General features: G+C 39.7%; 1 protein-coding gene across 3 annotated transcripts in view; it reads left to right on the top strand.

Annotated features, from left to right (window-relative positions):
- Positions 1-25,412, top strand: part of gria4a (glutamate receptor, ionotropic, AMPA 4a) — a 222,242-nt gene that overhangs the window by 178,853 nt on the left and 17,977 nt on the right. For all 3 annotated transcript variants that reach the window (XM_048597758.1, XM_048597757.1, XM_048597759.1), the window contains exons 10-11: positions 1,690-1,896; positions 8,869-9,242. In XM_048597758.1, coding sequence (XP_048453715.1) covers positions 1,690-1,896; positions 8,869-9,242 — 581 coding nt within the window. The remainder of the gene's footprint in view (positions 1-1,689; positions 1,897-8,868; positions 9,243-25,412) is intronic.

Below are 25,412 nucleotides of genomic sequence, written 5' to 3'. Positions count from 1 at the left end.
CTGCTGCGGGCCTACCGCGGCCAGGAGTCCCTGCTGCGGGCCTACCGTGGCCAGGAGTCCCTGCTGCGCCATCACTGCAGCCAACACTCTGCTGCCATTCCAGGAGACCATGCATTGGGCCTACGTGCCAGGAGTCACCACTGACACCACTCCAGCCTCCCCACAACATCAGGAAGATGAAGAAAAGAAAAAGAAGATAAAAGGAGAGAAAGAAAAAGAAGATAAAAGGAGAGAGAGAAAAAGAATGCGGATGGGCTCCGCCCAAAATACAATCAGTCATACCAGTACGGCCATCTTGATTCTGAGCAGAGCTTTATCCATGTCATTTCAGTGACATTTTTAATCATCTGTTCATAGAATTTATTGCCCATCCTAATTACTCTGGAGAAGGTATACTGTCTTCTTGAACAACTGCAGTTCTTTGAATGAAGAAGCACCCACAATGCCGTTTGGAAGAAGGTTCTAGGATTTTGAGACAGTGACAGTGAAAGAAGAGAGAAATAATGCAAAGTCAGGATGGTATGAGGCTTGGATGGGAATTTGTAAGTGGTGGTGTTTCCAAACATTGGCTTTCCTTATCTTTCTAGGAGGTAGAGGTTGTGGGCTTGGAAAGTGCAGTTGAAAGAGTCTTGGTAAGTTCTTTTAGATGGTACGCACTGCTGTTACTGTGCATCAATAGTGAAGGAAATGAGCCTTGAAAATTTTGGTGATGGTGCCAATCAAACAGGTTGCTTCATCCTGGATGGGGTCAAGATTCTTGAAGCACCCATCCAGCAAGTGGAGAGTATTCCATCACACTCCTGACTTGTGCCTTGTAGGCAGTGGACATTCATTATAGAGAGAGAATGTGAGTTACTCACTGCAGAATAGAAAATGTAAAAAGCAGGAGCAGGAGTGGACTATCTGGCCCTTCAAGCCTGCTCTGCCATTCAGTATGATCATACGATCCAACCCAGTAGCCTGTTCCCACTTTCACCCCATATCCTTTCATCCCTTAAGCCCTATAAACTATATCTAACTCCTTCTCGAAAACATTCAGTGTTTTGAACTCAACCACTTTCTGTGGCAGAGAGTTCCATAGACTCAGCACTCTCTGGACGTATCAAATTTCTCTTTATCTCAGTCCTAAATTATCTATCCTCATCCTTGAGTTATGATCCATGGATCTAGACTCCCCAGCCAGCAGTTCCAGACTAACAGTGCATGTCTCAGTGCAAAACAAACTTTTAAAAGTAGCGCACGTACATAGGATACGGGACTATTCCTGGATATCGCAGCAGTGATATGTTGTTCTGGATATAGTAAGTGGTAGAATTGGACTAGAATTATATGGGGCGGGGTGGGGGGGTGGCGGTTGGGGTTGGGGATTGTGGGGAAGGATGCCAGGGGATAAAGTTGATAGTTAATGGCATGAATTTAGTAAGATAGAGCGAAGGAAAACCATTTGGCTTCACAGAGAGAAACCCTCCATGCAACTCAATAAAACTAAAACTTAGTCAAAAGAAAATGCAAGATTAGCCCATTGTCATTCATTTTGAATCATTTTTATCCTGAATTTAACTGGGAACAAATGCCTGTGATACAGAGTTGAATCAGATCTTCAGCTGAGTGGTGCTTTTGGCATTACAGACTAAATGAATGCGAACTTTCAATGTGCTTCACGGACTTAATCTGTCCTTTGGTTATCAGGAAGGTCCATATGTTATGCTGAAGAAAAATCATGACACTTTGGAAGGAAATGACAAGTACGAGGGTTACTGTGTGGATTTAGCTTCAGAAATTGCAAAGCACATCGGGATCAAATATGAACTTAAAATCGTTCCTGATGGAAAATATGGAGCAAGAGATCCAGACACTAAAATCTGGAATGGAATGGTGGGCGAACTTGTTTATGGGGTAAGCATCTTTTTTATAATAGCTGGAAAGTAAAGTTTCTTTCCTTAGCTTCAAATTTCTTTTGCATAAGAAGTGTAGTGCATTGATTTCTTGCTTGCACTGTTTACCAAAGTTATTAATCTAGTCATTTCAGTCTGTGAAGAGTTTGAGGAATGTGACTCCCACAGAAATTTGAGTGCTTTCAAGAGCTGTCAATAAACATTGCTTTAAAATGCAAATTTAACAAGAGTATTTGGAAATGTAAGGATGGAGCTTTCTTCTATATATGATTCAACATTAAAAACGAGTTGGCCCTTTGGGTGTTCATTTGAAGTTTGTGTTGAGTGTCCTAATTACCAAATGCTTAGGAAGATGTTGTAGATACCAAAATGTGTGGAAAAAGGAAACAGGAAATTGCAACATCTTTCAGAAATAATATTCAAAAATCGTGTGATGAAATTAATGCAGTACCAAAGGATTTCTCTGCTCTCTTCAAAGGAAGATTGGCAGTGCCCTGAGAGAAATTGTATAACTGACTATTTTCAGCCTTTTGTATCATTTCTCCAGGGATTCTGCTGATCTCCCACCAGGGACACCCTGTGATTATTCCAGCTAATAGTTGAAATAATGGAACTAACTTGAGGATGACGACCAGCAATATTAATTTTTGCTATATACAAGAGAGAGGCTCAAGGTTGATGTAAAATATAATTTGACTATTCTGGTTTCTTTAATTACGCACCAAGTACATCAGACATCCTGGATATGAACAATAAGAGACAGAGTACAGAACTGACATTTCTCTCCATAGCACAATAATATTTGTTTAAATTTCTACATCAGTGGGCGTGTTATAGCCTTAATAGATTCAATTGAATCTTTTATTCTTCAGTGACAGATTCCTGATTATAAAACAAAAGATGATGTAGATTTTGGATATCCAGAATTTAATTCTAAGGAACTTTGCCATCACTGTAACCAATAAAGTCACTCAGTCTCTTTATCTCCATGGTGCTATCTTAGTTTTCATCCCATTTTGAAATATTTAATGCTTTTTCCTATATTTACCAGTGATGACAGTTTTGAAAGCATGCTAACACATACTTATTATGATTTTAGTAAACAACCATTTTTTCCTATTGAATCATTTATTTGAAGTATGTGTTTTGTTGAAACTTTCCTGGTGGTCTGTGCTTAGGGTAGGGTAAATGCATTAGGGTAGGGAGCATCAATTTCAAACGGTAATTTCAAAGATGTAAAATAGTTCTTACGAAATATTCTGCAGTTTTCTCGGGCACTGGCCACCTGCACTCTCTCAATTCAAATCAGCTGAACTCCATTTAGTTAAATCAGTGAAAAAAAAACAGAAACAACCAGCTGTTGGGTTCAGCTACAAAGGAATCCTTCCAACAAGATGTGTAGGTTAGGTGGATTGGCCATGCTAAATTGCCAATAGTGCCCAGGGATGTGCAGGCTAGGTGCATAAAACATGGGAAATGCAGAGTTACAGGGATAGGGTAGGAGTGTAGATCTCGGTACGTTGCTCTTCAGAAGGGTGGTGTGGACTCGATGGGCCGAATGCCTTACTTCCACACTGTAGTGATTATATGATTTTATGATATCCCTCACACTCTATAGTTCACATTCCTCTCAATTTTGCCATTTATCATGACAAATCTCTCTGAATGCAAAGCCATGGAAGAGTCACAATCATTTTTACACCATTCATACAAATAAAAAAAGACTCCATTTCTAATTCCATTCACTTCTAAAATTATGCCACAACAACCTAGATAAAACCACAGTCCGCTGAAGAAGCACTTTGCTGTGATGTGATCAATTTTAGCATTGACTGAAACTCCTGATGCCCCCAGAACATGGCAGATTTCCTCTGTGTTCTTAGGTATGCCACAATTCGATGTACTGACAGAATACATTTATGATTTTGCTACAACTAGTGCACAGCAGAAAACGATCCCTGACATAACTTCCATCAGTAAGACAAGGTCGGAGGGAAAATGTCCAATATTGCAACAAAGGAGAGGGAGATATGACTCACATCAGCATGCTGTTTTCACTTGTTCCATGCTCTTATCAATCTCATAACATGAACAAAAATTATGGCGGGATCCAATTCCCATTCATAAAATTTGAAAAACAGCACCTTACAAAATGACAAGCACAAATTGTCCCTTTGGATATTTTTGGGTACCTGTCCCAAATGGCAGGAGAGCATTATGTATTAATCATGATATGTTAAACAGTGTTCTTCCCTCACTCTATCTCCGAAGGAGGGTTTCAGATGCAGCAGCTGAAATGTTTGGAATGCTGTATTGATTGGTTCCACTGTGCAACGGAAACAGTCATTGTCCTTTTAATGTTTTCATGTGGTTTGACTGGAAGTGGGCAGACGCCTCACTATTCAAACTGTACAGACTTCCTAACTTCTGAAAACAGATAAAAATACCTTGGTTGTTCCTTCGCGTAGCTGCTACTGGAAAGTTGGCAATTAGGTGGGCTATAGGAGGGTGGGCCTGGGTGGGATGCTCCAGGGGTTGGTGTGGACTTGTTGGGCCGAAGGGCCTGTTTCCACACTGTAGGGGTTCTATGATTCTATGATAATATTTTGTTCTAGCGAAAGTAAATCAAAGGGACTAAAAAAAAACCCAAGTAACTGTATCAACAGTTGATATCATAATTTAAAATGCTGTGATATTTACTTATTTTGTTTTATTTTGATATGTTGTTCTGTACTTCTTTTTAAAACTTTAACTTTCCCTCTTACTGTTTCCCTTGTTATTAGATCCCAGGAGGGAACTATAGACAAATCTGTATCTGTCCTTTGCACGAGTATCCTATCCAGCAGCAGTCAGATCTGAGAACCATAGCTCTGGCTGAAATCTATTTGATTTGCCAACTCTGGTGGTAGTTCTGGAGGATAATCATGCGACATTCTGATCATGTGACTTCTGTCCATGTGCCATCTCGTCACATAATGTTGGTGGATTTAGGTTATGAGCATTAGGTTGTGTATCTTTGCCCATGATCTGGTACCAACTGATATGGGGGGTTTTCAACGACCAGGAGGTGACCCATTATCAAAGAAAGGAAACTGATGGTGTGGAGTGTTTCTAAGGGAGGGAAATAACTGAGCATGAAGAAACTTTAATTCCAGCACTAATTAATTGTGGGCCACTGATTTGTTATTATTTATTCATGAGAATTGAGCGTTGCTGGCCTAGCCAGCATTTATTACTCATCCCTAGTTACCCAGAGGGCAGTTAAAAGTTAACCACATTGGTATGGGTCAGGAGTTGGATGTACTCCAGACCAGGTAAGGGCAGCAGATTACCTTCTTCAAAGGATGTTAGTGAACCAGGTGGGTTTTTCCACCAATTGACAGTGGTTAGATGGCCACCATTAGGTGAGCATTTTTTTCTAGTTCTTCCTAACTGTCATGGTGGGATTCAAACCTACGTCCCCAGAACATTAGCCTGAGCTTTTTGAAATGACCGTCTCGTGACATTGCCACAATAGCACCACCTCCTTCAACTGGGTAATTAGTAAAATTGGTAGTACTCAGATTTCCTTCATGTAATATGATCATACTATGATAGGTCGTTGTGTAATTAAAGGTATAATGCCAAGATAATATAGCTGTAACTGATACTATCTCACACTGATATTTATTTTGTTGTTCTGAGTAGATTCCCCTATGCTGCATGAGAAGTCAGGCTGTCCAATCAAAGTCACTTTTACTAGGCCCAATCATGATGTCTCTTCCTTCAACTCTGGTTTAGACTCTGAGTCTGTGAAAAGATTACGTTAGTTACAGTCAGTCTGTAATTGGATTTCATTTGTCAAAGCTAAGCTACATTGAACCAATCCTAAAGAAAAATCACAGAATATACAGTGAACTCAATATTGGAGTATTTCTCATATGTCCTGTAGGCCTAAATTCAGCTCAGCACCAACTGTTGTGGGCTCAGACTCAACAAAGCAGAGTTTTCATTAAGTGATGAAACTGCAAGAGAGGTAGAGGCTCTTTAATATTCAGAGCCTCCTGACACTGTGTTGGTTAGCTCTCCTATAACCGTTCCACCCTCCTGCCCCAATCTCTTTATATTCCTCCTTTTTAACTGTTTATTCCATTACCTTTTATTTGATGCTTTATTTTCTCTATTCAATCATCACTGGAAGTGCAATTCAAGAGTCTTCCATTTCACTTTCTCCCTGCACAAAAGCAGAAGTTGCTGGAAAAGCTCAGCAGATCCAATAGGATCTGTGAAGAGAAAAATAAAGCTAACGTTTCAGGTCCGGTGATCCTTCCTCAGTTGAAGTGTCACCAGATCCGAAACATTAACTCTAATTTTTTCTTCACAGATGCTGCTGGACCTACTGAGCTTTTCCAGCAACTTCTACATTTTTCCTGATTTACAACATCCACAGTTCTTTTGGTTTTTATTTTTCCCTTTCTCCCTCGTTCTTCAGTTGAAAGGCCTCCGCTCTCTATTTTTTCCCACTCACCTATCACTTGCAAATAATATCTGTACATTTGATCCTCTGTTTGCATTCACCATGTTGCATCTCCTGCTCTTATCTCGACAGAAAATGTTGGTTCTAATACCTATCCCTCTCCTCACTTTCCCCTTCCTAAAGTTCCAATCCCATTACTCATATTCCACTTCTCTTTCATTCATTAAGCCTTATTTTCATCACTGTCTTCCCCATTTACCACTGTATCTTTTTTCCTATCCCAGTCACCTTCTTTCCTCAGGCCCTTTCATCCAATTTCCCCCTTTTCTATGGACCTACATTGCTCCTCCTCCATCTCTCCCTCAGGTCCCCATCTTCTAATCCCCATTCTCAATCTCCTTTTATTCTCAGCTGCTATCACCAAACCTCTTCCTCTTCCTGAACTCTCATTCCCTGAATTGCCACTCCCTAAGGGATTTGGGCCTTTAAAAATGGCAAGTGGGGCCTAGATTTGTAAGTCTCACCCCACTTCCAACAGATCAATTTTACCAGCAGTGGGAAAGAGGTGGAATATGATTCACACTGGCAGGAAACCCTGACTGAGCAGGGCCTTTTGAATGTAGTGTTGAGCTTAAAGAGGGTATTAAAGGATTAGCTGCTTTTGATTTGGTGTTTGATTGGAAGTTTACTTTTAATATGAGATTAAACCCTTTAATAGCTTTGAATGGGTTTCATGAGTGGTGGTTTCACTAGCAATTGTGTAGGAATGAGAGGTGCATTTGTCAGAAGTTTTCTTCACATCTTCACATGATTTCTGAGGACTGGGTGAGTGGGAATGGAAGTGACATGAGAGTATAAGGAGGCGTGGTTGGTGTGAAGGTGGATTGGGGAGTGCATCTATTGGCATGGAAGGAACATGCGGATTGGGTAAGGTGTGAGGGGATGTAAAAGCTGACGAATAGAGAGCCTAACCATTTCTAAAACAACTGGCACTCATATCTTGCTCCCTGGTCTCACTACTGTGGCCACCTAAGATCTGCTTTGATGTTTAGCAGGCCTACCTTGAATCCACACCTCTCTGAAGTGAAAATTGTATGTTTTAAATCCAAGCAGATCTGCTGAGTCGTAAAATTTGCCCACTCACGCTACCCACCTTGGTAGCAAAAATCCAGCTTTAAGCTAGCTCCTCTCCCCTGAGCTCACTTCTTTTTTTCTCTCCCTCTTCCTCAGCCCTCATTTCCTCATCCCACTTCCACCTCTTCGAGAGGATGGACTGCTTCTGTGGATATTTAAAATATGAAGACAGCCCAGCTTGAAGGATCTGTGCCTCATTGTTGGAGACTCATGGGCCCTCCAGAAGGATTAGCAATCTTACATCCAGCAATAACAGGAGTCAAACTGAGACCTTGGCTTGTATAGTTTACTTTCACACAAAGTGATGCATGAATGCATTCAAACACTGTTAAAACCCTTTTCCCTTTTAAGTCTCTCCTGTACCATGCCATATCAGTTCAGAAGTTAGACTGATGACCTAGTTTTCGGCCTTACCATCCACTGCTATTGATTGAACCCTGAGGAATTGTAAGAGAGTGCTTTCTGATCACAATGTTCTGATCACAAATTAATTGACAGCCCTCCTTCTGATGAAATGCAGCCCAACTTGGTAGGAATATTTTCACATCATCAATAATGCTGTTTGGACTTTAACTTGCCATGCATCTTCTATATTTCATGCACAAGAACATTAAATTGTGTTCTTACAAATCTTAGATGTTGACTTGACATTTTTAAACAGTGAACAATTCAACGTTTTAGAGAAAGTGCTGGCAAAAATTTGATCCTAATCTCAGAGGAAGTGGACTGGATGCAGTGAAGATATCAATGCTGGAAATCTGGCAGGCGCCACTGGCTCATCAGTACTGTTTCCTATCTGCCATACAGGCCCACAAAGAACCACAGTCAGGCCCCAATCAGCGTCCTTGTCCAATGGAGAGTATTTGTATCAAGACATAACGAGATGCTCATATGTTTCAGCATTGAGACATTTATTATCTGCTCGAGTGTACTTTCTAAAGGGACTGTTAATCTGTGTTTACGAGTTTAAGTGAGTACAAATGAGTAACTTTCCTGTAGATGCATCGGACCACTGTTAAAATGTCCTTGAGAAAAATTGGGGGGAAAGAAATAAATATTAGAGTTTATTTGAATGTACAAAATTTGCAAAATAAAAACAGCATGGCGCATCTATAATTCTGAAAGCGGAGCCTCCTGGCACCTTGTTTTTACTCTAACAAAGTATGGTGTCAGAGGACTATTAAAATTAATGAACAAACAGTAAGTCATATGGTGCACTATCCACATTGCACTTGTTGAAATATTTAATATTCTAAGCTTAAAGCTGAATAAATTAATGAAAGAGACTAAAGATTTTCTTCAAAGGTTGATTGCACTGGTATCATCTATCGTGTGTGTACTTTCAGATATGTATTTAAAAAGGATTTTCCCCCCATTTCACAGAGAGCACAGATTGGTGTGGCGCCACTGACCATTACTTTAGTAAGAGAAGAGGTCATTGACTTTTCCAAGCCCTTCATGAGCCTGGGAATTTCCATCATGATCAAGAAACCGCAGAAGTCCAAGCCTGGTGTCTTCTCCTTTCTTGACCCTTTGGCATATGAAATTTGGATGTGTATCGTCTTTGCCTACATTGGAGTCAGCGTGGTACTCTTCCTGGTGAGCAGGTTTAGCCCATATGAATGGCACACTGAAGAACCAGAAGATGGACAAGATGCATCGCCAAATGATCAACCGCCCAATGAGTTTGGCATCTTTAACAGTCTTTGGTTTTCTCTGGGTGCCTTTATGCAGCAAGGATGCGATATTTCACCAAGGTTGGTCACTTATCTATTAACTCTGTGCATTTTATGGTCAAGCCTGATGCCATGGTGCATATACGTTACCTTTACCCCCTTAAATATAAGTATATTCTTTCTAAAATTTATTTGAATGCTTCCATAAACGGTAAGGTTCCGAAAGAAATTGCTGCTTTTTTTTATAGATAAGTGAAATGTGTGAATGACCTCTAAATTATCATTTACACATTTCTGCACGTAACTTATATACACCATGCGTAGACCGTAAAATGCGTAAAGTTATGCTGATTTTGTCCCCTTGGAGGACTACCGTGTGTTTGCTGCATACCTTATTTTACGGTCAACTATCCAGGTGTATATAAAATTTCATTTCTTTCTGATCTGTACCCATTGCTGAAATGAAAAGAAAATGAAGTGTAATGACCAAATTTTATTGTTGAATAGCTTTTTAGTACTCAAATACAGGAGCTCACTTTCAACCATGTATGAAGGCATATCCATAATAGGTCAAAATTTTACATTTGCGTGGATGTTCTGTCAACTTTTTCCATTATAAATTCCTATATCCTATACATTTATAATGGAAACTGCCTATGTTAATTTATCAACTGTAATTTCACTTCCTTCTAAGTGAAAGCAGTGACTCCCATAGGAGATCTACTGAATGTATTTTTATGAAAAATAATTCCTTATACATTTACGATAGTGTTGTGAAATGATTAATAGTATATGTTGTAGCAAAAAATGTGCTGTACTTTTGTCTGTACACAGCATTCATATTTAATTTGTTTTTAACTATGTTTAAGTAGATGTTTAAGGTTTTAAAAATTGCAAAGACTGAGATAATGAACTACCTTAGGGTATATACCGGTTCCAAAGCTGCTAAGACAAATGGCAAGTAAACTGAAGAATGAATTTGTCAATTGAATAGTATATGAGTTGAACTGAACTAATATTTCAATTTTTCTTGATTATGTTTGGAGATCTGAGTGGAATTTCACAGACCTCTCTCAGGAAATTAGGTCGACTGATTGAAATTCATTATTGTCCAGAGATAAGTCAAAAAGGCATTTCTCATTTTTTCCATTTCTATAACAAATTTTAATTTGGTGCAGTCAGTTGCAGGGTCTGTCAACATGATGGGCAGTGCTAAGGAATAAGCAGATATACATTTCCCGTGCCGACATTCATTGAGGCTAGCAGTAAAGGAGCTGTAAATTGGGATTAAAAGACTAACAGTCTGAACCGATTTCTACAATACTGTTCTGACTTTAGGAAGCCTTACTAAACGTGAAGTGTTGGTTAGAAATTAACTAAAGTTGGAAATAGCAGTTAATAGCTTGGGCATGAAATATAGGTGTGGAGATGTACGGAATATACCACCTATCGGCTCGACTAGCCCTAATCTACGTATATGTCCTGGATTCATAAATACACATTTACCAACATTACCAAACTAGGAAAGACAGCACGGTTTAAAAAGGCAACCGAAGAGTTACAGAACAATATAGATAATGTTCACAAGTAAACCAACTTGAGCAGATAATAATGAGTAGGAATAAAGTGAAAGGTCTTCGGACATTGAAGGGAAAAACGTGGAGCATGATTGATGGTTTTAACTCAATATAGACAAAACTGAAACTCATGGAATGGAATGGTCTGCCCTTGGAGGTACTGAGCTTGGAAGTGGGAAGGACACTTAATTAGGTGCAGTGGTAACATACCTTATCCCATTGCTAACCTCAGCTCGAATTAAGTTCTGGCCAAGGAGACCCTTGGTTGACCTTACAGCCTTGCCACTATTTGAGGCCTTTAATTGGCCAATTAAGCACTGCAGCCTGCCACTGCCAGAATTAACTTGGCTGCAGGTAGGCCTGGCACCACGCAGCCACGGCTTCCTCTGTAATGCTGCTGAGCAGAAGAGCTACTGGCTGCTGATTGGCCTGTAGCTTTTACTCGGGCATCGTCAGTTCCCCGTGATTTTGACTCCAGGGAGGGTTCAGTAGGGGCCTAACCACTGCCTGATTGGAATGTGGCTTCAGTGTCTTTCTTAGAAAAACCAACATGGGTCTCTCACTGGCTCTCAAGTCCATAGTGTAGGTAAGGAACTCAATTGTGACCATGTGTAATCTTCACAGAGCAGTGATCAATATGCTGAGTTATGTTGGCAAATTTAAGAGGACTTGATTGATGCACGTTGAATATTGAATTAATTTGTGATCATTAAAGCACAAAGGATTCATCCATCTCATAAATGTGATGCATGGATGAACCATAAGGTTGATGCCTGCTGCTAAAGAACATTTAGAAAAACCTTGAGTTCTCAGCGATGAAAGAAAGGAAACAGATAGAATTAGAATTGGAATAGAAAAGACTGATCTGGATCCAACCTGGTAAATGTACCTTTGAGACCGCAACCAGAAATCTTCACAGAAAGAGTGATTAGTACCTGCAATGGTGCTGCAATGGCAGCTGTGGAGGCAAAATCTCAGGAGTTATTCAGGTTACCGTTAGAGAGTGTAATTTCATTCTCTGTGATAGGATAGGCTGAATTGCTTCACAATGCCTGCCCAGTTTATCTTTTTATCTTTCCAATCCAATCTTGCCATGATTTAACATAAATAACAAAATTTTTAGTTCTTTAATATGTAGATACCATATGGCTCTTAATTTAGGATTCCATATGTTCACACCAGGTTTTGAGGGAACAGCCATGATGCATATACCTTCAGGTTTTTCAGCATTCATACAGTTTTTCAAGCAGAAGAAAAACTGGGCAATTAAAATCTGGGAGCTGGAAGCTACATACTACAACTATGGCGCATTACACCTTGTCACACAACACACATTAAAGCTGAATTGCAATATAATAAAGCCCATGCTCAGACCAGGACAGTGATTGAGCTTTTGCTGTGCTCAAACAGCAGTTCAGTAATCATCTCCCTTCTGTAGGCTGCTTCATGAATGACCCTGGAAAGGTCATCAACATTTTGCAGCTTGCTGCTCTAAATTGCCGTTGACAGTCGCATCAGCATTCAGTTCATTGTTGATCAGGTAAAACCAGGGATTAGGAATATAAAATGTGCCACTGGCAACAAGAGTATATGGTATCTTTTAATTGATGGCTTCTTGTCTGAGCAAATGCAATGGAGCATTTGTCTTTTATTGACTGCAATGATACAATCCTGTCTGTTAGTTTATTGTTTTTCTACTTCTTACCTGTAACCAGTAAGTCGCTATCCCTTGATCTTTTCAAAAAGGCCAGAGTAGCACAGTGATTTTATTAGTCACAGTCAGTTGGTGTAGCCCAAAAGCTAAGAACAAACAAAAATAGTCTTATTTAACATGCATGTGCATGTCCATGTATGTGCCCTTAGTGTCTCTATGCAATTAATACAGTGTATGTACTTGATTATGATATGTAAAATTATGACTAATCCTGTGCAAAGGTTCATATGTTGTATCATGAAAGTACTGCTGTTGTATGAATGGATGAAATCAATTTACTTTCCATGCATAGCCCTGATCCACTTTTGATGAGCAAAAATCAGCATGGTCATTATTCTGAGAGCATGGTACCTTGACTCATTAGTATCACTATCACGTCTGAGACAAAAGGTCATAGCTTCAAGTCATACCCCTAGATGTGAACACACAGTCTAGTCCACTATGTAATTTCAGGCAGCAGTAAAGGAGATTTCATTGACAAACGTGCTGTCATTTATTTGGATGACAAGCTAAACTGTGGCACTGTTTGTCCTCTCAAATGGGATTAAAAGATCCCATGACATAATTACAATGAATTCCTTAATCATCACCACGGAAAGCAGATTATTTGGTTGTTTATTTCATTGCAGTTTGTGGAGCCTTGTGTGTAAAATAATCTATATATCAATAGTAACTGCACTTCCAAAGTAACTCAATGGCTGCAGACAGCTTTGGGAGGATTTGAGGACATGAAAGACCCAATATCAATCCCAGTTCTTTCATTATTTACATTAGCAAGGCAACTGATCTGTGGTTTTCATGGAAAAATGACTGGGAACTACAAAGTACAGATCTCAAAATGCAAGTGAAAATTGCAGAAAGTGTTCTCTAATAAGAAAGGAATAAGATATAACCCAATAGTTCATTATTTAAATGGATGGAAATTCAGAATGAAATTGTAAAACACTATCAAGAATCTCCGAGTCACATGTAAAGAAACTTTGAAGTTGATCTTTTAAGTCAATGTAAAACAATAGCTGTGCTGGCTGTCCAGCAGGACAAGATACATGAGAAAGAGAGAAAATTTAAACTTGCATTTGTGCATAAGCTTCATCAAAAAGCACTCAGAAAATGTACTTTTCAACTCCATATTATCAACAAAATCACCCAGTAGCCATGATGACTGCCCAGATTTACCACAAGGAGGCCAGAATCACTATCAGATTCAGAAATTGTTTAAATGTTCTCAGTGTGCTATGAGTGTCAGGTACTTCACAAAGAAAAATACTCAATGTGATACATAATGAAACAATAGTGAGTGGAGGCCAGTGTCTCATCATTCAGGTTGACACACCGCTCCCCAGTCTGTATGCTGAGGGATCACCTCACAGTCAAAGGGATATACTGAAGGATCACTTTACAGTGAGAAGGATGTACTAAGGGATCATTTACATGACATAATGGGCTACAAAGCAAAGTCAAACAGAATTGCGGGCAACAGTATATCCCTACCCAATGAGCTGAATGCATCTTATGCTCACTTTGAGCAGAAAGTCAGTGAAACCTATCCCATTAGCCTTGGGTGCACTTGTACCCATGGTCAGCGCTGCAGGTGTCAGATCAGCCTTCTTGAGGGTGAGCCCATGGAAAGCAATGGCACAGGTGACGTTTCCGGCTGTGCACTCTGATCCTGTGTGGGCCAGCTAGCAGGAGTATTTGGAGACATCTTTAACCTCTCTTTACTATGATGTGATGTTCCCACCTACTTCAAGAAGACCACTATATTAAAATACCAAAGAAAAATCATGCAGTGTGCCTCAATGACTACCACCTGGTGGGCCTGACCTCCATAATTATGAAGTGCTTCAAGAGGTTAGTCATGGCTCACATCAGCTCCAGCCTCCCAGATTGCCTTAGATAACAAGGTGTAGAGCTGGATGAACACAGCAGGCCAAGCAGCATCAGAGGAGCAGGAAGGCTGACGTTTCGGGCCTAGACCCTTCTTCAGATTGCTTTGATCCTTTGCAGTTTGCCTAGCGGTGCAACTAGTCCGCACAGATGCCAACTCCCTGGCCCTACGCTCATCCCTGGAACATCTGGATAATAAGGATACCCATATCAGGCTGCTACTTACTGACTACAGCTCCACCTTCAACACCATAATTCCAAACAAACTCATCTCTAAACTCTGAGACCTAGGTCTCAGCTCCCCACTTTGTAACTTCCTGACCAATAGACTGCAATCAGTAAGAATAGATGACAATCCCTTCTCCTCACAACCAGTGCCCCACAAGGTTGTGTACTCAGTCCCCTACAGTACTCTTTATACACTCATGACTGTGTGGCCAAATTTCACCCCAACTCCATTTACAAGTTTGCTGATAACATCACGGTTTATAGATTGGATCTCAAACAACGATGAGGTAGAACACAGGAAAGAGATTGAGTGCTTAACAGCATGGTGTAAAGACAACAATCTCTTCATGAATGTCAGCAAAATGAAGTTGCTGGTCATTGACTTCAGGAAGCAGAGTGGAGGGCACGCCTCTGTCTGCATCAATGGAGCTATGGGGGCAATGGTTGAAAGTTCTGGGAGTGATGACGACCAACAATCTGTCCCGATCCACCCACATTGACATAACGGTCAGGAAAGCTCAACAACATCTCTCCTTCCTCAGAAGGTTAAGGAAATTCGGCTAAGGACTCTTACCAATTTTCATAGATGCACCATAGAAACCATCCTATCTGGATGCATCACAGTGTGTTATGGCAACTGCTCTTCCCAAGACCACAAGAAACTATAGAGAGTCATGAACACAGCTCAGTCCATCACACAAACCAGCCTTCCATCCATTGACTCCATCTATACTTCCCGCTGCCTTGGGAAAGCAACCAACATAATCAAAGACCTTTCCCACCCCAGTTATACTGTCTCCCGCCTTCTTCTATCGAACAGAAGATATAAAAGTTTGAATACACATGCAAATAGATCCAAGAACATCTTCTTCCCCACTGTTATCAGACTTTTGAACAGACCTCTCAAATGTTAATTCCAGTCTTTCTCTCTGCACCTTCTCTGTGGCTGTAACTCCATATTCTGCATTCTGTTCTGCTACTCTGATACGATCTGCCTGTGTAACATGCAAAACAACACTTTTCACTGTATCTTGGTACATATGACAACAATGAATCAAACTCAAACTCAAATGCAAACTCACCTCACAGAGGGTCAGTGCTGAGGGATCACCTCACAGTCAGAGAGTCAGTGCTGAGGGAGTGTCACCTTGTCAAGGGGTCAATGCAAAGGCTCACCACATGATAAGCCAACCTAGTCAATCACATGTATGAAAGGTTGGGGTAGCAGTTGTAGGTGTGGTACAATGGAGCTTTGGATGAACTGACTGCAGTCGTAGAATAATAAAAACTAAAACTTTCTATGCAGTTCTTAAGGACTGCTGGTCAAACCATTGTACATCTAACCATATATAAAGGGAAATTGCAAATGGTGCCCAACTGCAGGAGTAGTCAACCAATTTGAATTTTAAGCCACATCCCACTGGAAATGGGATTATGATTGGACAGATTTTACAGTAGCTGGTTATTCCACTTGTCAGGTTACCAGCCTCACTGCAAGAATGGACATGATCCCATTAATTAGTTCATAGATGTGAATGAACTATCAATAAACAGTCTTGGCACTTACATTTTTCATTAAAAAATCAATTCTTATTCCCATTGAGAAATGGCATTAATGACAATTCACTGTTTCTGTTTTGTCTTTCTCAGGGATGATGGTCATGTTTTATTTGTATAACTGTGTAGAGGTTATTTTGTAAGTTGTTAATTAATGATGTGTGCAACTTTTGTTTTCCAAAATATTATTTACAATGTACTTGTCACAGTAAATACATTTAACCCATAATCCTATTATAGCACATTTCTAAACCAGGCATATAGTAATTTAAATTATTTTGAAAGATTATCTGGAAAATTGTTTTAGTTAGTGACGTAAGCTAAGGATGCTCCCAAGGGCATTATGCAATATGCCCTTACAGCTTACAAATCATAATAATTTGCTGTCACTAAATGTTCATTCAACAGAAGCTTAGAATTGTATAGTAGTACAGCACAGAACAATATTGTTTAGTCCATCAAATTTGCATGTCTCTTTAGTAGAGCAATCCAGTTAATTCTGTTGCCCTGCCCTTTCCCCATAACCCCACAAATTTTTTCTTCATCAGTTACTTATCCAATCGCCTTTTGAAAGCTACTTTTGAATCTATCTCTGACACACCATCAGGCATTGCATTAAAAATCTTAACATTGATTGCATCATTTTTTACCTCATGTTGCCTCTGGCTATTTTGTCAATCACCTTAAATCTGTGCCCTCACAATATCGACCCTTCAACCATGAGGAACAGTTTCTCATTATTTACTGCATCTCAACACTTCTTTCAAATCTCCTCGTACCTTCCTATTCCAGTCTATTTATGTAATAGTAAACCCTCATCTCTGGAAAAATTCTATTAAATCTCTCCTGTACTCTCTCAAAAACAATTGCTTGCTTCTCAAAATGTGATGGCCAAAGGGCATGTAATAACCCTGTTCTAGTTGAACAAATTTGTATAAGTTTAGGCTTTCCTGGCCTTTAACAATCTTGAATTCTGGGTGAACATTTATAAGATTTCACATGACATTCACAAGATGTAGTGTACAGGTTTGTTGCTCCATTTGGTTCAAAGGACAGTAAATTATGGGTCAGTACATCAGTAATTTTCTAATGAGCCACTTTCTACCTGCCAGATAGTTTCAATCTCTGTCAGCTAAAGACTTGAACACCAATGCAATCTCTGTCCCAAAACATTTTGCTTTGGGTTTTACTGCATTATTTTACACTCATGCAAGTATTGAGGATAAGAGGGTATAGATTTAAAGTAAATGAAACAAAAGTGATATGAAGAAAAGCTTTATTCATGCAATGGGGGTCAGACTTTGACAGAGGTAGGTTCAATCGAGGCATTCAAAAGGGAAGTAGGTGGTAATTTGAAAAAGAAGAATGTACTGGGTCATAGGGAGAAAGCAAGAGAATAGCAGTGTGAAATTCTCATTTGGGTAACCAGCACAGACATGATGGGCGAAATAGCCTCTGTAGTGATTGTAAAAAGGTGAGCCAGGTGCACCTCATAGAATATGAGGTCCCTGATTGGAGCTGTTGACCTGGTCCAATCAGGGAGCCCTGGATGACAGAAATAAACAGGAGTGTCAGAGGTTCTGCTCACTCTGCGAGCTGGCTCTAAGGAAGCAGGACCGGTGGCAAATACTATGCAATTGTACATAAAGGGTGACTTAGTGATGGGCTGCTGGCTTCTGTGGAGTTATTTCAGCCTCCTTTTCCACTCTAACAATTCTGCCATTCTAAGAGATAAGCTTGGGCTGAGACTTAACTATTCAAGGGTTCTTGATATTTTGGAAGGTGGCAGAAATGAAAATGAAATGGTTTGGCTACATTGATAAAGGAGTAATCAGTCACAGTGTTGAGAAATGACCGGCGTTCGGAAGATCAGGATGTAGAATCAGTTTGGGTGCAGATAAGAAATAAGTCATTGTTGGGAGTTGTTTATGGGTCCCCTAACTGTAGCTATACAGTAGGACAGAGTATATAGTTTCATGGGCAACTCCAATCTTCATATCAAATGAACAATTCAAATTAGCTAAGGTACCCTAAAGGATTTTATTTTCATTCATTCACAGAATGGGGGTGTCATGGGCTATGCCAGCATTTATTGACCATCTCTAATTGCCCAGAGGGCAGTTGAGAGTCGACCACGTTGATGTGGGTTTGGAGTCACATGTAAGCCAGACTGGGTAAAGACAGAAACTTACTTCCTTAAAGGACATTAGTGAACCAAATGGGTTTTTTCTGACAATCCTCAATGGTTCCTTGATTTCAGATTTTTGATTGAATTCACATTCCACTATCTGTCACAGCAGGGTTTGAACTCGAGTTCCCAGAACATTACCTGGGTCGGTCAATGAATAGTCTACCAATAATACAACTAGGCCATTGCCTCCCCTTGAATGAGTTCACAGAGTGCATTCAGGACAGTTTCTTCAAACAATTTGTTCTAGAATGTACCAGGATCCATCCCATTTTGCACCTAGTAATGTGTAATGAGACAAGATTAATTAAAGAAGAAACAGTAAAGGATCCTCTGTGCAAGTGTGATCATAAAATTGTAGAATTTCCCATTTAGTTTGACAGTAAGAAATGTGAGTTTATAATTAGTGTCTTAAGCTTAAGCAAAGGCACATACAAAAATACAAAGACTTGCCTAATATGGCTGGGTGAACATGTTAAAATTTAAGACATTACAGAAACAAGGACAGACATTTAAGGAGATATGTCTTAACTCTCAGGAAATGTATATCCCATTACGGAAGGAAGATTCTACCAGAAAGATGCACCATCTGTGTCCAGAATAGGAATTTAAGGATGGTATCAAAAGATATCAGGTGCAGCATCAGGTATTCCTAAAACTGATGTGTCAATCTGGTGCAGCCGGGAACAATAATCACATCTAAGCCCCGCAGTGCTGCCATGCCCAATTGTGAATGGTGATGGATAGTTAAAAGCTCACTGGAGGAGGTGGTGCCAAAAATATCCCATTCTTCAATAATGTGGGAGAACAGCACAAACAGTGCAAAAGATAAAAGCTGAAACATTTGCCAGCATCTTCTACCAGAAGTGCCAAGTGGAAAATTCATCTCAGCCTCCTTCTGAGATCTCTAGCATTATTTATGCCACACTTTAGCCAATTTGATTCACTGCATGCGATATATTAAAAAAATTGAAGATGATAGATTCTGCAAAGACTACAGACTCTGACAATATTCGAACAATAACTCTGGAGACTTTTGCTCAACAACAAACAGCACTCTTAGCCAAATTGTTTCAATACAACTACAACATTGGTGTCTATTCAGAAAGTTGCTCAGGTATGTCCTGTGGATAAAAAGCTGAACAAATCCAACCCAGCAAATTACCATTCATGAGATGTGGGTATCTCTGGCTAAGCCAGTGTTTATTGCCCAACCCTAATGCTTTTGAGAAGTCAACTCTTAATTATCAGCAAAATGATGTAAGGTGTTGCTGTCAGTGCTATCTTCAAGCAACAATTATTTAATGATGCTCAGTTTGGGTTCTGCCAGACCCTCTCCACTCTTGACCACATTACATTGTTTCAAATATGGACAAAACAGCTAAACTCAAGAAGTGAGGATGCATGCCCTCGGTATCAATTTGATCAAGTGTGGTATCAAGGAGCCCTGGCAAAACTGAAGTCAACGGGAATCAAGAGGAAAGCTCTCTGATGGTCGGAGATAATCTTAATAATACTTTTAATCCAAGGACATCACTGCAGAAGATCCTCAGAATAGAGGCTTGAGCTCAATCGTCTTCAGCTCATTTTTATTGATTTCGCCTTGATCATAAGGTCAAAAGTCAAATATTCACCACTGATTGCATCATGTTGAGCATCATCTGTGGCTCCTCAGGGACTGAAACTATCTGAGCCCAAATGCAGCAAAACATAGACATCATTCAGGTTAGACTTATACATGGCAAGTTATATTCACACCGCACAAATGCTAGCAATGAACATATCCAACAAGAGGGAATCTAACCAGTCCTTGACATTCAATAGCATTACCATCACTGAATAACTCACCTCCTAACTTCTGTAAGTCAAATGGGGCAGGGAGTTGTATCCCCTTCTAAAATCCTTTACCCCTACGACGATGTCGCTGGGACAAAGCACATCAATCAGTGCAACTGCTAGTTAATGTGGCTACCCTTTAAGATACCAAGTGAATATACTCACAACACTAGTTGCTACGTGGGTTCCATGCACAACTTTGGTTATCAGATAGTCAGTCCTCCAACAAATCCTCCTAAGTGTCATTCTGTAATTGACCAAATTATGCATCCAGATACAGCTACAATGTTCATGAAGGCTACATTTTCATACATCTCCTTGACCTAGGACCCTGGCTTCTAAGGCAATGGCTCCAATTGGGTCATCAGTAGGTTTATTAAACCCACCCTGACTGTGTGCGGTCTGCTCCCATGTGGTTGCCAACTGTATCCTTGGGCAGGAGAATACATGCACACACCTTGTCTAATTAGTTTTCTGCAGATGGTGTGTGTGTGTGTGTTGACACATCTGGGTTAGTATGTATTTAGTCAAAATGATTTTTTTTTTGTAAAGCAGTCTTACTTTGCCCCAACAATGATGTGTTCAGTCAGGAACTTCTCTTTCTGTGCAGTCCCACCTTCATACCACTCAGTGGCAGGCTCCAGCCATTGGCCCACCTCTCAGCTGGTTATATTTTAACATAAATGCAAATACAAAACAAATTAATGAGAGAGAACAAAGGAATACTTTTCATCGTGTCTGACAGTAAGTGAGGAGAACAAAATGCCCGACAACATTCAATATAACAGAAATAACATCAGAATGACAAAATGCCTTACACTCCTCAAAGCTTGTCATCAACTACAAAGCACAAGTCAGGAGTATGTTGGAATACTCCCCACTTGCCTGGATGAGCACAGCTCCAACAGTACCCAAGAAGCTTGTCACTTTCCAGGACAAAACAGCCCGCTTGATTGGCACCACATCCACTGGAATTCATCCCCTCTACCACCAACATTCAGTGTGCATTATCTACAAGATGCACTGCAGAAATTCACCAAAGATCCTTAATCAGCACCTTTTAATCCCAGGACCACTTCCATCTAGAACGACAAGGGCAGCAGATACATGGGAACACCACCACCTACAAGTTCACCTCCAAGCCACTCATCATTCTGACTTGGAAATGTAGCACCATTCCTTCACTGTCACTGGGTCAAAATCCTGGAATTCCCTCACAAAGAGCATTGTGGATCAACCCATAGCAGGTGGACTTCAGCAATTCAAGAAGGCAGCTCACCACCACATTCTCAAGGGCAACGAGGGATGGGCAAGAAATGCTGGCCAGCCAGCAACACCCACATTCCAGAAGCGCTTAAAGAAAAGAAAGGAGCAGAAGAGGATGAGACTGGAGAATAAATAATCGAAAATAATATATAGAAACTTTGAATAAATGTGTTGTATCTGTCTTCACAGTAGAAAACGTAAAAAGTATTTCAATAATCGCAGACAGTGAAGAGGCAAAATGGAGACAGAACTTTAAAGCAATCATCACAAGAGAAATAATAAGGGAGAGACTGATGGGACTTGAGGCTGCTAGGTCCTCTCAACCTGATGGCCTCAATCCAATGGTTTTAAAGAAATTGTTGCAATTGTAATTGATGCATTGGTTGTAAACCTCCAAAATACCCTTGATTGTGGAAAGGTCCAAACAGATTGGAAAACAGTATATGTAACACCTCTGCTCAAAAAAGGAAGGAGACTGAAAGTTATAATGTAAAGGACAGTTAGGCTAAAATCTGTCTTTGGTAAGACACTAGAATCCAATATGAAAGAGGTAACAGCAGGCTCATTAGAAAATCATAATAAAATCAGGAACGGTCAACTTTCCTGCTCCTCTAATGCTGCCTGACCTGCCATGTTCCTCCAGCTCCACACTGTATCGACTCTGACTTCCAGTATCTGCAGTTCTTGCTATCTCAGAGTCAACATGGCTTTGTGAAAGAGAAATCATGACAAATCTGTTAGAATTTTTGGAGGATGTAACATGGATAGAAAGGAATCAGTCCAAAAATGTGAGGTTAGATGGATTGGTCATGCTAAATTGCCCATATCGTCTGGGGATATGCAGGCTAAGCGGATTAGCCATGGGAAATGCAGGGTTAAAGGGATAGGATGGGTCTGAATGGGATACTCTTCAGAGCATCAGTGTGGAATTGATGGGCTGAATGGACTGCTTCCACACTGTAGGGTTCTATGATTCTGAGTATTTGGATTTTCAAAAGACACTTGATAAGATGACATGTTAGAAAAGATTGTTAGAAAAGATGCGAGCTTTTGGTGTTGGGGTTGATATATTGGATAGAGGACTGGCTACTTAACAGGAAAAAGTATCAGGATTAGTGGGTCGTTTTCAGGATGGAAAATTGAAAGTGAAAGTGGTTGAGTGACACAGAGAACAGTGTTTCAGCATTAACTATTTACAATCTATGTTTTGGATTGAAAGACCATCACATTGAAGCCAATTTTGCTGATGATACGAAGATAAGTGTGAAATTAAGTTATGAGGAGGACATATATGACTGGAAAAGGATGTAGGCAAAGTGAGTTGACAAAATGTGGCAGATGGAGTATAATGTGAGAAACTGAGATTGTCTATTTTGGCAGAAACAATAGAAAAGTAGAACAGTACTTAAATGGAGAATGCAGAATGATGTAATGCAATCTGAATGTTCTTGCACTAAATATTAGCATGCAGTAATAAGAAGTAATTAAGAGGTAAATGGCATGTTGGCCTTCTTTGCAAGGCAGATAAGGTATAAATTATTGTTATAACTATATAGGGCATTGGTGAGACTGCGCCTAAAGTATTATGTAAAGTTCCAGTCACCTTACTCAAGGAGGAATTGATTTGCAGTGAAAATAGTTCAGAGAGGTTATGAGGCTAATTCCTGGAATGAGGAGTTTGTCTTACAAGGAAAGTTTATGCGTACCTACATTCATTGTGGGTTTAGAAGAATGAGGGCTGGTATTATTGAAACATGTAAGATTTTGAGAGGATTTGTCAGGGTAGATGGATGTTTCTTACGGGCAAATCTGGAACTAGTGACAAAGTTTCAAAATAAGGGATCGGCAATTTAGACAGAGATGATGAAGAAGATCTCTTTCAGAGGTTCAGTAGTGTTTGGAATTCACTTCCCCAGGGAGCAGTCGAGGCTGGGTCATTAAATAGATTCGAGGCTGAGTTACATTTATTGTTGATTGACAACAGAGTTTAGGTTTTTTATTGTGGGGTCGTGGGAAGTAGTAAAATGGAGGTGTAGCCACAATCGGATGAGACATGATTTTATTGAATGCCAGAGCATACACCTACCCTTGCTCCTATTTCTGATATTCTTATGTGAGAGAAGTTAGTGTTATGGTAGTCAATGTCAACAATGAGAAATTTTCAGTAATGCTTATTGTCAGTTGCACTTAGAAAGAAATACTTTCCCTTTTCTGTCCTGACAACTTGCTTTAAACACTTATACTGCATCAGATCATTACTATTTTGTGTTGTCATTAGTCTATTACACCGGTGTGAGGGAACAACTGAGAGCAATTTTGTTAAAGCTTGGAAATCACTATCAGTGATATTTTGTGCAAACACTTTTAAGGATGTGTTAAATTTGTCTCTCTTGCTATTTTGACAAAGGCATTAACACAGCTTCTGTTGAAATAACAGAAAAAATTGACGTGATCACAAAGTATTCATTCAGTAACATTACTAACATCTAGATGAACATGTTTTAACATCTTTCAAAATAAATAAATTGCAAACTGTGTTTGCACCACATAAGTAAGTGGTGCAATTAGCAACTTTTAAATCGTGAATATACTTCATTATAGACAAGGAAGCAAAATATAAAGACGATATGTGTGTCATTCAGGGATATGTGTCACAATGAGTCACTAAATTGTTCATTAATCAAAGCACAAAGCTCAGTAAATGGCTGTCAGCCCAGGCTCTTGTTCATAAAAAGTGCAGCTGGAAAACTTGTTTATATTAGCACCTATTGAACGCACATCTGTGCTCATTCTGAGTCAGATTTCAACCAAAATATAGAACTCCACATGACTATCGGACATCACTGTAACATTCATAGCCTTAGCAATGCCTCATCTGAAATCAGCCAGCTTTATTTAAATTTGATGTGTGTTTTGTAAGTTGATATTTAAGGCTATTGAAAAATCAACGGTGTTTGTTAGTGTAGCTTCCAGACACTCAGTTTTAATTTGAAGTGTTCTTTTTCACACTGCTTCCTGCCTCTTGGAAAATTTCCACAGTTTTGAATGTGAACCATGAATCCCCAGTCAGTTATCCAAAGTATAGAATTTTAGCCAAATAGCTGTAAATTTGACAATGCTGCCATGTATAATTTGAGTCCCTGTTTGAAATACACACAATCAGTCTACTATGCTTTTAGTTCTTTCTCATCCCCCTACTTCTTTGATTACAGGCAAAGTTACTCATAAACAATTGTTGTGAGCCACAATCTCAAGCACTGTTTTGCCATTTGGGTTTCCAATGAATAAGGATGCTCCTTCAAAAATCAAATGAAATTATCTTCCTGAACCCTTCTGCCATATTTTCATTTTACTCAGATTCAGAAGGCTCCTCAAAATCTATTTGTAGATTTCATCTTTTGTCACATCCCCTTGCTTTGCTCGTAATTATCCTAATGTCCACACAGTTCCTATATTTTCACCACCTTGTGGTGTCATTGAGAGATTTTTCGATGTGCAAACTGCTGTAAGAATAGCCATTTTGTAAGTGTGAACTTGAATCTGCTGCTAAGGAAGGCTGCTATTAATTTTGAGAAATTTGAAGACTACATTTTAGTGGCCTGAGTAGTATTGATGTGGAACGATGCATTGATTGCAAAACATCCCTACTCTACTTTACTACTATATCTTGCTGCAGCACATGGCACCTGGTCAGCCTTTTAACTCACGTTTGCTTCTGAATGAATGTGTGTTCAAAAGGAAAGTGTACTTTTCTCATTCGACAATAATCGGTGTTCCAGGTTCAGCTATGGATTTTTATACGTGTAGGTAGTTACATATCATGGGCATTTAAACCAACATAAGTCATAAAGAGAAGGATTTATTTCATAAAATCATATAACAAAGGAAACCATTCAACCATTATGCCCAAGCTGACACTTTGAAAGCTTTCCAGTTAGTCCTTATTCTATGATTTACTCCCGTTATCCAGAAAGTATTATCTTTGCAACTTCTTTTTT

This window comes from Rhincodon typus, chromosome 6 (genome assembly GCF_021869965.1).
Source record: "Rhincodon typus isolate 14 chromosome 6, sRhiTyp1.1, whole genome shotgun sequence".
Classification (NCBI taxonomy): domain Eukaryota; kingdom Metazoa; phylum Chordata; class Chondrichthyes; order Orectolobiformes; family Rhincodontidae; genus Rhincodon; species Rhincodon typus.
This window is presented reverse-complemented; position numbering and strand designations above follow the sequence as displayed.